Here is a 14,401-nt window from a genome sequence, read left to right on the forward strand (position 1 = left end):
CTCCTGCACTCCAAGGAATAAAGATCCAGTGTGGCCAACTCTCCTGTCTTGGCAACATCCTTGTGAATCTCTTTTGTACCCTCTCCAGCTTGATCATGTTTCCTATAACAAGGTGATCTAAACTCTGCACAATACTCCAAGTGTGGTCTCAATAGCAACTTGTGTTGATGTTCCTTGTGAATCTCTTTTGCACCCTCTCTAGCTTGATCATGTTTCCTATAACAAGGTGATCTAAACTCTGCACAATACTCCCAAGTGTGGTCTCAATAGCAACTTGTGTTGATGTTCCTTGTGAATCTCTTTTGCACCCTCTCCAGCTTGATCATGTTTCCTATAACAAGGTGATCTAAACTCTGCACAATACTCCAAGTGTGGTCTCAATAGCAACTTGTGTTGATGTTCCTTTCCTCACCTTGTGGTTTACTTAGTAGCTCTGTCTAATTTTTGAGGCTGAATTCCTAGCTTGACGCCCAACCCAGCATGGATGGAAAGCATGCAAGGAACTGGCTGGATTTGAAGCTGGTACTACTCGCTTCCATGTCCGGTGAAAGTGCCACTACGGCACTGGCCGGCTAACAACTTGTATAACTGTAATATAATAATCCTACTCCTAAGTTCGATGCCCTGACTGTTGTGAAAAATCTGTAATAGATGTCAGAATTGACATGTTCACAGTCCTTCGGAAGAAAGGGAAGCCGGAGAGGATATAACAGTTTACAGGACATCAACTAATGACTGCAGGATCTTGAAGTGGGGCTGTGGTTACTGTGCATGAAATCTTCAAAGGTTTATCTATTATCAAAGTATACCACTCTGAAGTACTTCAATTCTCTGGGTAGCCATGAAACCAAAAAAGAAAGGCAGCACAATTATCAACCCCCAAATCCCACCTCCCTGCCAAAAAATGAACAAAAATGGAACAGGCACATCAACCCCCCAAATCCCTCCTCCTGCCCAAAAACTGAGCAAATTGAGTTTAGCAAGAGCATGCAGGGCAAGGTATCAGTGATTCTGCTCTGATTCAGGGTTAAAACAACTAGAATTTAGGAATATAGAGTGGAGAAATGGCTGGTTTGTCATGTGTGAGATCCTTGCCCTTTTTGGAGTAGACAGTCAGAATTTATTTTTGCTGTTGGTGGTTTGGCAGAAGGTGTGTTATATTCTGTTTGGATCTGGTGTTGGATGGCTGTACTTGCTGCATGCCAGAGTTGCTTATTGTAGTCCAGAGGTAGCATCCAAGAAGAAAGACGGTAAACATTAAATATTTGACTTGTTTGGATCATTAAAATATATTTGTTAATTTGTTTATTTGATGACCTTTTTCGAAAATTTGGCTAAGAAATTAACTAATGTAAATTGGCAGAAATTAAAGCAATTTTAACAAAATAAAGCAATTTAACTTGGAACATACAATCAAATCTTTTTCCAATATCAGAAGAAGAGATCGATGACAGCAACTTTCAAGCAAAACGACAGAAGCTTCTAGAAAGATGCAAGTACTGGCCTGCCTGTAAAAATGGTGATGATTGTATGTATCATCATCCTGTGACCTCGTGCAAGTGAGTATCAAGTTAAAAGTATTTATTATTGATAATATATATTATATATTGATAATGACAGCCAGAACAGTTCTCTTTAACTTTACTTATGTACATTTACGTTTACTGAAAATTTTTTTAAAATTAAAGAGTAAATGTAATGCTGCTTTACTGGTTTCAGTTTGGTTTTGTTCAACAGAACAATTTTCAAAATAACCTTTAGTTAAGTCTAGATAAATAGCAGTATACTTAACAGTACAAAGAAGGCTTCAATATGGTGCATTTCATATTTATTTATTACTGCAATAATGGTGGCTAAATAATGTAAAGTAACTACTACCACCTATTATATTTTAAGGAAAGCTATTCATCAGAAAAGTAATTCTCTATGTGAATTTGACTGATCATTATGTAGGTACCCAAAGCAATTGGACTAATTGAATTTGCGTAACTATTGAATCACTTTTTCTGTGTGACATTTTACATTCTTGTAGCAGCAATGAAGATAACTTTTATGTATACTGATAAATCAATTAATGTATATTTCTTGAAGAAAATGCTTCTAGAGATCAGACTTCAAGCAGTGATGCTTTAATTCAGCATGATATCATGGAGAGCCTGCAGGAAGATGAAAGGCTCTAGGCTACAGAGTGATTTCTGCGTATCATGAACAGACAAGTGTGTGCGACTAGTAGCATGCGAGTACCTCTGTTACACAAGATATTTTTAATCATAGAACGAAGAAGTGGCTAAATCATGTGAGGGCACATTCCTGTTTTTCAACTACCCTCAATTGGAACCTGCTTCTTGGTTGTGAAAGACTGCAGGTCTAAGCCTAGAATATTGGGTTACAAAGCTCAAATAGAAAAATACAAGTTAGTTACTTAGTTCATTAGCCCCTTTGCTGACTCTTACTCCATAATTCCCCCCTTGTTGACTATAAGATCAACCTTCAAGATCTGTGTCAGCAAAAGGGGATTCATATCTGGTGGTAAATTTCTCATAGCTAAATAATCCTCCTCCTTGTTTATTACATCCTCTGGAGCTCTTCTTCCTGTATAATATACAGGAATAAGAGGCTGGTTTCATCCCTGTGAGGGTATTGCTCTACATATTCACTGCAGTACAACTACAACTACTATTATTGCACCCAGTATTATACCATAGTGAACCAGTATAGCTCACCATCCACTCAGGCTTCCAAATGGCCACCATCCTGTAGGATTGTAATTATGAAACTGGTCCCCTACTTTTCTTGATATTTTTTTCAATGGTTTTTCTAATGTGATCAGTTAGATAAGTTATATTTTCTGATTTGTCAGGGATATAGTGTAACATTCTTATCCTGTTAGGGCACAAGTGCCTCCCTTTTCAGACAACAAAAGTCTAGGGCCATTCTGTTTTGCAATGCTACAGTTCTTGCTGCTACTAACTCAGCTGATATTGCCAAAAAGGCTTCTCTTGTTTGACCAAAAGAATATGATGTTTCATTTGCTAATTTCTCTAATGTGGGAACCTTAATGACTAGTTCTCTGATTATTTATCCCACACCATACATTGGAAAGGCTTTCATCCAAAATCTCTCACCTTCCATGATTGCCCGTTTTCCTTGTATAATGAGGCTGATGATTCAGATCTTAAGTATGATGTATAAATGGTGCTACTTAACCCAAATAGCAATCCCCAGTTGAATATTTTGGCAGCCAAGTGTATGTCCGGTTTCCACAAATTTAGTAAGTACTATTGAGGGTAGTTTCATTTGTACCCTTATGCCATCCTAAGGTTAACATCTGATCACAGGTGCTCTGTCCTGCAGTGGTTCTTTTTCCATTAGTTCTTATTCTTCCCCAACATTGGGAGCCTGTACTCAGTAGCCCTCTAACTTCCAGTTTAAGAATGATTGGGTGAGATCTCTTGAAAAATGGGGAACAAGGAAATGTTTTACTGATTTCATGGAAAATGACAAAAAAAATCATCTGGAAATAGTGAAGAACAGGGAGCTAAAAATAAAATTAGCATTGAAATTAACAGTACTGAAAACTGATACAAGTCAGCCATTTAGAACTGAAATGCGAAGCAAGCTCTTGACTTTAAGAGTGGTGAACTTTTGGAAGGCTTCATACAAGAGGACTTGGGAAACGCAGTCATTTTGGTACATTCACTTATGGGAATGAAAAGCACGGACAGGGAAACCCCATCACTGAACTGTTCCCACAAATTATGGAAACAGTCATTTTCAACGACTCATCATTTATGGCTCAGCTATCTATCTATCTCTATTATTATTATTATCATCATCTTTGTATTATACCATGTCAGCAATTGGGTCAAAAGTGAGAGGTATCTTCAGCTAGAGATTATGTTAAACTCTGAGGATTTTATTTTCTAGCTGTGGTGTTAAGGATTAATAACCTCTTCAGAACCTGCAGAAGGGTGATCAATCTTAAATGTAATAATTTTAACCACAAATACTACCTGATCTGTTGAGTATCTACTGCATTTTGTATCCTGTTTCAAATTCATAAAAAAAACATGAACTGATTCTTTTACATTATTTGGTAATACTGATTCAGAATCAGCTTTTATTGTCACTGACATGTCTTGAAATTTGTTGTTTTGTAGCAGCAGTAAGTGCAAGACATTTAAAAAAAAACTATACAATAAGAAATATAATAAAAATAAATTAGTGTAAAACTGGGCAAGATAGTGAGGAAATGTTCATTGACCATTCAGAAATCTGATGACCGAGGGGAAGAAGCTGTTCCTAAAACGTTGAGTGTGTGCTTTAAGTCTCCTGTACTTCCTCCCTGATGGTAGTAATAAGAAAAGGGCACGTGGTAGAGATCTTATGATGGTTGCTACCTTTCTGAGCCATCGCCATTTGAAGATGACCTCAATGATAGGAGGCTGGTGCCCATGATGGAGCTTGCTTTGTGTAAGCAAATCATACTGAGCAGTATAATTCTAAAGAAGTAGCTCTTTGAATGCTAGTCACCTTGATTCGAAATAAAATGATCAGTTTTAAACATATAAATAATGTATTTGTGCTTGAATGAATGTTGACATTTTTTTGTTTATATTCTATTACTTCTTTAAATTCTCATTTTAGTATTTTTTGGCAAGAGCATAAATTTTAACCAGTATGTATGGAAGTTCATTATGATAATTTGTATTAACATTTTCCAATTTTTTTTTTAGAACCTTTCCAAAATGTAAATATGGGGACAAGTGCCTATTTATCCATCCGAATTGCAAATATGATTCCAAGTGTACTAGACCAGATTGTCCATACACACATGCAAGCAAACGAACTGCTGTAATGCCAAAACAGCCAGGTTTGTATGCTACAATATTGATTCATAAATGTAACTTAAATCTCAATACTTGAGCTTGTTCCCAGTAGACAATCTTTTCAGTGTAAATGAGTGATAAAACATCTTCTGTGCTATTGCTGCTGAAATCAGAGGTTCATAATAAGAGGTTAAATTACCAGACGGTACTGCAGAAGACTGTACTGGGATAGACAAGACACATAAAATGGCACAAATTGTTCCAGAGTTTTAAAATTAATAATCTGAAATTTGTTTTTTTTTAGTTCTTAATAATAACCAAAAGACTGCTCATTGTCAGGAATACCCTTCTGGTTCAGTCAGATGTAATCTTTAGTAATTTTAACCTACATTGATTGGCATGGATCAAGATGTGTTGTCCGTGATCAGGTTCAGAGTGCGGCTGTATCTGTACCACTCCGTAGAGTGGTAAATGTATCACTTTCCATGGTAGCATGTCCCCCTCACATGGTGCTGAATATTGAATGACCTTGTGCTGTTAACCAACATACCATTGTAGTTGGGTTATAGCCACTCAAAATCAAATAGGATCTATACATCTGACCAAGCAAACTCTCACTTGATCAATACAAACTAGTCATTCCCAGGATTGGACATCAAACCACAGCAATGCACAGATCTGCCACATCCATGTGCATATAGTCAATCTTGGCTGTGACGCTTTCCTCAGTGGAATGTGTACTCACTGTTTTGGTTGACACACGAAATATGACCATTAGATAAGCTATCTGAATCTGTCCATAATCAGTTTTAAGAAATATAGAGATATCTTGTAGGTAAATGTTTTATTCCTTTGTATATTGCTCTGTTTTACAATCCAGTACTTTCTTGCATCTTAAATTCTGCCTAATGATGATTGTTGTTCAGAAAAACATTTAGTTTAAGAAAGCTAATATTGTGAATTTTATTAATGTATTTCTACAAACAACTCCTTTTCCCCCTCTGCCGCATAAAAATTGAAAGGGTTTGTATCTGGCTGATCTTTTGAACTTTTGTGCCTTCTTATAAATAAAGGATCAAATCTATAAGGTATATGATACCTCCTACTTAGTTATCATGCCATTCTGTATTATTAAGAAACTTTCACCACAAAATATTTTAAAGTACTTAATGTGGTTTGGTAACTTGAATTTTAAGGACTACAGTAAAGGCAGCTCTATAGTTGTAACCAAACAATGGACATTTAGTACCTTAAAATTGGAAAAGGCTATTCAGCACCTTGTGTCGCTTTCTAAAATTAGTCCCTTGTGTGATTAGACCCCAATCAGCACTTCAGAGGTAGGCACTAAGCTGAAGTTGGTATCTCCCCTGTGCTGTCAACCAACAAACTTCTGGTGTTTGAGAACTGTGGAATACATTTTTGAAATGACCTGCCCGAATCCCCTCAAGGGGAAATTGTTGGTCTGCAAGCGCATTTATTTTTTGAAGTGACAATTTACATATCATATACTGCTTTATATGGGTAGTTTGCATTCAAAGTTTTGGATAAGGTTAGGAAAATTGTAAAGGTTAAACGGTGTAGTAGAGTAGGAATAGTACGGAAAATCACTGATACTGTGCTTTAGCGTTAACACATTTTAAAAAAATACAGCTTACCTTGTATCTTAAATTTATCTTATAGCTCCTGTGACAACAGCAGGAAGTTCTTTATGTCGATTCTTTCCAGGTTGCAAAAAAGTGGAGTGTCCTTTTATTCATCCAAAGGTAAACAGTGTCATTTGAAAGGATTAGTTTATTGAAATGAGGTTATTCTGTACAAGTGACGACTCTCCCTTTGTTTTTCTTAGCCATGTCGATTCAATACACAGTGTAAGAGAACTGACTGTACATTTTACCACCCTACAATTACATTACCTCCACGCCATGCTCTAAAATGGACCAGATCTCAACAAAATAGGTAATACAGCATTGAAAAATAAGAACTTTATTAATCATTTGAAAGTTGGTTAAATTGTAAATATTAAAGGCTAATTTTCTCCCATCATGTGTTTCACCACATTGTAAATAATTCAATTTTGTACTATTCATTAAATCTGAGATATCTATACTTTCTTTTACAGTGAATGATCAGTTTGGATCGTGCAGAATCCCATATTGTGGACATAAGGTTGCAACTATTTAATGTAGCATTTTACAAATTTGTATTGCCCCTCTTCCAATATTGTTTAACACTGAATATCAAACATTTTACAAATAATTTTCTTCAGACATGTACTTACTAGATTTTTTGTGCATAATTTGGATACAGACATGTAATTTCTCTACGATGAGTTCATAAGGTACATTGTGTAACTTGTATTTTGTGCTGTTAGAGACAGTATCTTAAATTCGGTGGAAAATTTAAAGAAAATCAGTATTTGATGTAAGGTCAATTTTGTTGAGATTAAGTTTGCAGTAAAAAGAACTAAGTTTGTTTAATGAATCAGTTACTTGTTTTGTGTTTTTTTACACAGTGGCTGGCCTTCAGATAATTTATTCATGATCAGTTCTTTGCCATTTATTATATCTTTGTATTTTGGGCATTGTATGCATTTTAAGATCTTGTAATGCTCTTCCACTACTGTAATGTACAATAAGGCACAGCATTGCCCTAGGTGGTGTATTTCATAGTGGAAACATTTTTTAAAAAAAGTTAGAGATATTCTTCTCCTGGTTTATCCCACGAGAATTTGCAGAGGAATTTTCAAAAAAATACTAAAAGATAATTAATAAAATATAATACTTGCTATTTTACTTTCAGTAGATCTTCAATCCCTTTTCTAAAGATGTTCAACCTTGGAAATATTTGTTGCTTCAAAAACTAATAGTAAATTCAGTAGCAAAGTCATAACTTAATTTTTGCAAGTTTGAGTTTAAAATTAGAAGAAACATGATGGTCTGGAAATATTGGCATGTTTTATTTAACAATGAACACAAACTGTTTTTAGGAAAGCACTTGGAACTTTATCAGAATGAATTATTTTGTGGCTATTTAATGGTGTAGATTATTTTCAACAGAGATTGTACAATTTGTTTAAAAATCATCTTCCTGTGAACAACATAAATTAGAGAGAATTATTAGTTGCATTAATCAGTTTGTCACCCAACAGTATATTGACCAAAAATTATATTCAGCTTGTTAGTAACTCCTTGAATGGTTCAAAATAATATTATCTGTGAGAAGGCATTTTTAAACTTGTCACATTATATTATAGTTCAGATATAAATGATCTGTGACCATTTATATCAGCTAATAAACATTCTCTAGGAAAGGATTTTTTTGCATCTCAGCCTTGCAACACAACAATCATGCTGAGAAATGTGATAGAGGTTTTTTTTTTGTAAAAACTAATACTCCTAACCAGAATTCCATTAATCTAAATTCCAAAACAAAATCATAAATAGTAGTTTCTTTAGATTTTAAGTAAATGAAGTTATCAGAAACATTAGGAGTAGAAGAGCTATAACAAAACATGAGAAATATTGCTGTTTACAGACTATACAGTGCAAAGTATTAAAGTTACAATAATGCAGCTTGGTGGATTGGTAAGTTATAATGCGTATTTTGTAATAAATTGTGGTTAGCTCCAGCGTAAGCACTGGAACAAAGACTATTCATTTCAGTAAAATTTCTATCTTGACAATTCACTTGAAAATCCTTTTGTACAGACTTCAATCATCACCAAATAAACTATTTGGAGTTAACTACATGTATTTAGTTTTACTTATGGGGAATTTTACATTAAGTTATCATTCGCAAACTGACTCAAGTAAAAAAATTCAGTATTTTGTGATTCTATTAATTTGAAAAACATAAGTACAGTGTATATCAACCCAGGTTGTAAGTCAAAGTATTACACATTTACTATATGTCAAAAAGCTACATTTTATTTATATATATATATTTATATCAATGCAAAAATTATAATCTGCAGAATCACAAATTTGACACCTGAAAAATCTAAAAGATACAAGTTAAAAATTAAACATATTACACTGAACCAAAAGTATTGTTCAGGTAGCCACAGTGATTGGTACAATAGTGCATAGTATGTTTTGGCATGCTTGCTTCAGCTTTTTCTCCCCCCCATTTGAAAGGTTATTCAACTGGTACATTCAAGATGAAGCCCACAACAGCACTGGAAAAAAAGTTTGAAAGCATAAGTTTACTATAAATGTCCTAAGGCTGCTTACCAAATCAGCTACAGCACAAGATTTGAGATATTGAGTTTGTGTTACATTTAGCAGTGCACTTACAATATTAACTTCGTGTATTGATAGAACTCAATTAACCATTTTCATGGCATTGCCACATGATTGTTTAGAAATTCTGTCCTTGACAACAGGACCATAGATGTAAAATGGTCAAAGTAATTTGTAAGTCAGCATTAAAGTTAGAATACAAGCTATGCCTAAAGTTCAAGATGTGATTTGAACACTGTGCAGTAGAAAATCTGATAAAATGCCTTAAAACAAAAATAGCTTAAAATCATTTACCAAATTGCCTTCCTAGTTTAAGCTTGCAGAAAGTATTAGCTGCCTTTTTAATAAAGCCTAGAGTTCTTCAAATATTTCTTTCCATTGAACTGAACTTTCTCAATTCTGCTTATGATCCAGGCTCCGTGTCGTGTTCTTTTGATTAATCATTATTTTCATAGACACTTCCAGACAAACACACTTGAATCAGAAGGGAGAGAAAATAAAGTGTTATTTAGTGAATTGTAAATGCTGGAGGTGTAATTTTACTGCTTAAACAAGTGGAAATTACTTTTCGTTTACTGGTAACATATACAAATATTATTCTAAGAATAAACTTCATAGTCATAAAATTTGAAATTCATACCTACAATCCTGTCCTCCTGCACTGACAACATATCGATCTCCACTTGTAAACTTTATGTTGGTGATCTGAGTAGAGTGACCCAGATACTTCTTGTGTTTTGCCTGAGTGTTTAAAAAAAAGATCTGTAGTAAATATAATTATGAATTCAACAGGCAAGTCTCAAAGTGCTCAAGATAAGCAGACAAGTTGACTTAGATGATCTCTTTTTGATGGAAAAGTTGTATGAGAAGTTTAAAGTTGTATAAAGTACTAAGATTGAGAAGGATGACACATCTAAGTCTCTTTATACAGAGTCTATGATGGATACAAAATAACTTAACTACTTCCATTCCCCCTCCTCCATCACTGCTAAAGCAGTTTTATTTTAAAATGTTTAATGTGTTGAAAGTTTGAGTTGCTAATTGTAGGAAACCTGGTGATGGCTGCTTATTTTATTGTTGAATTACCTTCTGTAATTTCAAGTTTAAATGCTCTAAAAATTGGCAGGCAGTAGAATCAATTGGCATACATCAGTGAAGTTTAAAAACTCTGGAGGTGAACTAGGCATAATTGCTGTAAGTATATACAAATGGAATTATCCTCAATTAGAGTTGTGATATAAAGGAGGGAGCCTACAATATAAATTGAAGATAACAATGCAGGGAGCAAGAGACCCAGTGTTATGGACCCTCCTGTGGAATTAAATAGGGACACCATTCAAAGGAAATATCCATGCTGGATGTTAAGGCTTTGTAATTGGGTGATGTGGTTATACCCATGTAAGGTGTTGACTGGTAGGTTCAAATACAGAATTGTGGTAAGGATGAATATGTATTTACATTTAAAATGTAGGGAAAATTGAATCTGTAATGGACACGGTGTCAAAGCAAAATAATTGGTGAATTGGTTTATTCTTGTCACATGCACCAATGTATTGTGATAAACTTGCATACTATTCATACAGATTAGTTCATTACAACAGTGCGTTGAAATAGTACAAAGTTAAACAATGAGCATGCAGAATAAAGTTACAGTTAGAGAAAGTGCAGTGCAACTAGACAATAAGGTACAAGGTCAAAGAGTCCATTTTATCATATGAGGTAATCATTCAATAATCTCATAACATTGGGATGGAAGCTGTTCTTGAGCCTGGTAGGATGTGCTTTCAGGTATTTGTGTCTTATCATTGGGGGTGATGAGTGGGGTCTTTGACTTTTTGTGGGTTGTTTTATCAAGGCAGCAAGAATTATAGATAGAGTCTACTGAGAGGAGGCCAGTCTCTGTGATGTACTGATCTGTGTTTATAACATTCTGCAGTTTCTTGTAGGTACAGCAGAACAGTTGCCGTGGATTGTTAAAAAATGCTGAGGGTCAAAGGGGGCATACCAAATTTACTTAGCTCCTGAGCAAGTAGAGGTGCTGGTAAGCTTTCCTGGCATGGCATCAACATGGTTAGATCAGGAGAGGCTAGTGGTGGTGTTCGCTCAGAGAAACTTGAAGCTCTTAACCTGCTTGACCTCAGCAACAGTTATGTAAACTGGAGTGCGTGCACTGGCCCCCTTCCTGAAGTTATGCTGACTTTCAGGGACAGGTTTTGTCAAAAACAAAATAGAATGAAATTTGGCATGATGACAGGAGGAAAGGTGGCAGAGCCAGCCAAGTGGATAGCTCAAACAGCAACAAAGACACAAGTCACTTAAACTTGTGGGAGAAGGAGTGCGGGATGAAACGTTCAAGACAGATTGCAGATGACTGGAGAATGAAACAGATCTTAAGCCCAATTGATAGATGTAATGACTTGTGCTGCTTTTGTAGTTGAAGTAAAATGAACAAATGTGTCTCTGTATAGGGATACGTTTCAATATATCTGTATAGGGACTGACGTGTTTGTCAATAAAGCCCTATTAGAACCATGAAATACTTTAAGGGTTGAGACTGTTGTGATGTAGGAAACATAGCGGAGCATAGATGAAGATCTTAATTTTTTTAACTCTAAATTGAGAGATTGATTATCCCTGATATCTTAACTAATACTTTAACGGAAATATTATTAAATGTACACAGTTATTAGATGAAGTATCTAGTTGTTTGAGACATAATTCTGGCACTTCATATGTCCTTAGGTTTAATGAAAATCACCATGCTCAAACTCCCGAGCTGTATAGTGCGAACATTATGAATAAGAGGTACTTTTTTAAAGCTAGAACACAAAAAAACATAGGACATAACAATTTAAGTTCAGTACCCCATTCCTCAAGAATGAGCCTAAAATGATTTGAAGAAAATTCTAACTTATCTCCCACAAATTTGCACTGATCAGAAATGATCATTTTTAGCCAATATGTTCAAAGTAAATTTGTTATCAAAGTACATACTGTATAACATCACCATATACCACCCTGAGATTGTATTTACTGTGAGTGCTGCAAAAAATAAAGAAACACAAAGATGGACAAGCAACCAATGTGCAAAAAACAACAAACTATTCAAATACAAAAAGAGAAAAAAAGCAATAAATATCAACAACATGAGTCATAGACTCCTTGAAACTGAGTATATAGGTTGTGGAATCAATTGAATATTGGTCAAGTGAAGTAATCCCCTCTGGTTCAAGAGCCTGATGGTTGAGGAGAAATAACTGTTACTGAACCTAGTGGTGTGGATGTTTACTTTCACATTGCAATTCCAATTTAACATTTTTTTTTCTAATTTGTTAATACCTACTTGTTCATTTAAATTATGTGCCTATTAAAATATTTGATTAATATCATTGTCAGTTATTTTTAAAAATAAACTAATGATATTTCACTTTTGGTTCACCAGTTTACAACAGTAGGAATGTGAACAAGTATTTCAATCGTTTTTTTCAAAAATACAATATTCCACACAAACTGACAGTGGTAATCAATTTTTTGAGGCAACCAGCTGTCATTGGCTCCTTTGTCTAACAGTTAATTGTCTTAAGCTTAGGATGAGAAAAATATATAGCAAGAAAATATATATTTTTTAAAAAATTAACTCTTTTGGGCAGGTAGGAAATAACTTACAAATTTCTCTGTGCAGGGAAAGTCAAAGAGTTTCACCATTCCAAAATCATCTCCTGTTACAATGTTGAGTCCCGAGTGAGAGACACAGGCACAATTCACATCAGCTTTATCAAGATTTCGAGACCAAATTCCAATGACTTCGTCACCTAGGATACTACAGGAATGAAAATTTGTAAATTGCAAACAGATCTCCAATTTGTGCTCATTGAGCTTTAATACTTCTTGCCATATTGACTCTGAATCTAAATCAATCATATATCTTTGCATACTGTTAGAAGGATTAGACAGGTAAATTGCATAGATTAGCAATGTCAGATAGGAACAGGACAACAAATTCTAAGTGAAAAGACCATCGGAACTATCGAGGAAGATACAGAGCAGGAATATCATGGTAGCAAGAAATTTGCACAGCTTAGCTCTACACTGGAAGAAGAACATGGTTAAGATAGTTATTAAATAGTATAGATTTTAAAGTAGGATGGAAGATTACTTTTGTGAGATACATTGAAAAATAATCAAGAATTTTATCCTAAGTATCTGGGCTTAAAATACACTTGATTGATGTGATGGAGAAATTGGCTACTAATATTGGAACTTCAATAGCAAATGGACTTCTCTCATTGGCTTTATTATCTGAAATTGATAATATAAAAAGACTCATTTTATCCCCATTGTGGACATAGGAGCTGAAATGGGCCTTGTCAAATTGTTTTAAGTCTCAAGCCACAATGTATTGCTGCTCTCAAACAAATGCAGTGTTTAACTCCAGGAAAGAAGGTTCAAATTGAAGGGGAAAAAAGTTCACCTGGTCCAAGTAGCCCAAGTTATTTTGTCAATCCGAGATTGTTCTTTAACTTGTTTTCCTGAAGGCACCTCATACACCAGTCGTTTATAAGATCCAGTAGAAACCTAGAAAATTAATAATTGTCTTTAATTCATAGCACTTAATTGATTAAATATATTACCTTGTATATTTGAATGCTAAATAACAGCAAACATTTTTGACTGATTAACTTTGACAAAATTGCTCAAACCATGCACTAAAAGCAGGAATGGCAAACCTTTTTGAGAGTATGCACAAATTGGTGATATTTTTCTAAAATACTCTCCTGTGTGCAGTGGTAATTTTGAGCAGAGAATATAATTAATGAATTAGTAACAATAACTATGGACATTTTTTCAGTAAAACTGATGTCCTGTTGTTTATTTACATGTATTCATTGTTTTACTATTTTTAACAGAGATTGAAATAAATTAAGTATTTTAGAAAACATGTCCAAAATTATATTAATCTTTTAAAAAGACAATTGAAAAATAACATATCTGAATGTTATTGATATTGTACCTCAGAATCAGTAGCATATGTCATGAAATTTATGGTTTTGTGGAGGCAGTACATAACAATAATAAAAAATTACAATGATAGAAGCTGCCTCTTTGGGGCATCGTCTTTTGAAGGTGTCCTGGATGCTGGGGAGGCTAGTGCCCATGATGGAGCTGGCACCGTGTACAACTTTCTGCAACGTTTTCTAATACTGTGTAGTAACTCCTTCATACCAGACAGTGATGCAACCTGTTAGAATACCTCCAAAGTATATCTAGAAATTTGCAAATGTTCTTTGGTGAGCTATTAATTATCCTCAAACTCCTAATGAAATATAGGCA

The 14,401-nt window shown here is 34.6% G+C and overlaps 2 protein-coding genes across 6 annotated transcripts in view; one reads left to right on the top strand and one right to left on the bottom strand.

The window, feature by feature from the left end:
• zc3h14 (zinc finger CCCH-type containing 14) overlaps positions 1-7,310 on the top strand; it is a 68,309-nt gene extending 60,999 nt beyond the window's left edge. Inside the window, exons 12-16 of the mRNA XM_059959762.1 lie at positions 1,436-1,559; positions 4,737-4,873; positions 6,510-6,592; positions 6,676-6,785; positions 6,949-7,310. Coding sequence (XP_059815745.1) covers positions 1,436-1,559; positions 4,737-4,873; positions 6,510-6,592; positions 6,676-6,785; positions 6,949-6,955 — 461 coding nt within the window. The 3' untranslated portion in view covers positions 6,956-7,310. The remainder of the gene's footprint in view (positions 1-1,435; positions 1,560-4,736; positions 4,874-6,509; positions 6,593-6,675; positions 6,786-6,948) is intronic.
• A 558-nt stretch (positions 7,311-7,868) lies between these two features.
• The window catches only part of LOC132387335 (echinoderm microtubule-associated protein-like 5), a 199,617-nt gene continuing 193,084 nt past the window's right edge, over positions 7,869-14,401 (bottom strand). For all 5 annotated transcript variants that reach the window (XM_059959693.1, XM_059959688.1, XM_059959719.1 and 2 more), the window contains 4 exons: positions 13,542-13,645; positions 12,737-12,890; positions 9,711-9,811; positions 7,869-9,544 (listed from right to left, as the gene is read on the bottom strand). In XM_059959693.1, coding sequence (XP_059815676.1) covers positions 9,520-9,544; positions 9,711-9,811; positions 12,737-12,890; positions 13,542-13,645 — 384 coding nt within the window. In that variant the 3' untranslated portion in view covers positions 7,869-9,519. The remainder of the gene's footprint in view (positions 9,545-9,710; positions 9,812-12,736; positions 12,891-13,541; positions 13,646-14,401) is intronic.

The sequence above is a fragment of the Hypanus sabinus genome, chromosome 2 (genome assembly GCF_030144855.1).
Source record: "Hypanus sabinus isolate sHypSab1 chromosome 2, sHypSab1.hap1, whole genome shotgun sequence".
NCBI classification, from domain to species: Eukaryota; Metazoa; Chordata; class Chondrichthyes; order Myliobatiformes; family Dasyatidae; genus Hypanus; species Hypanus sabinus.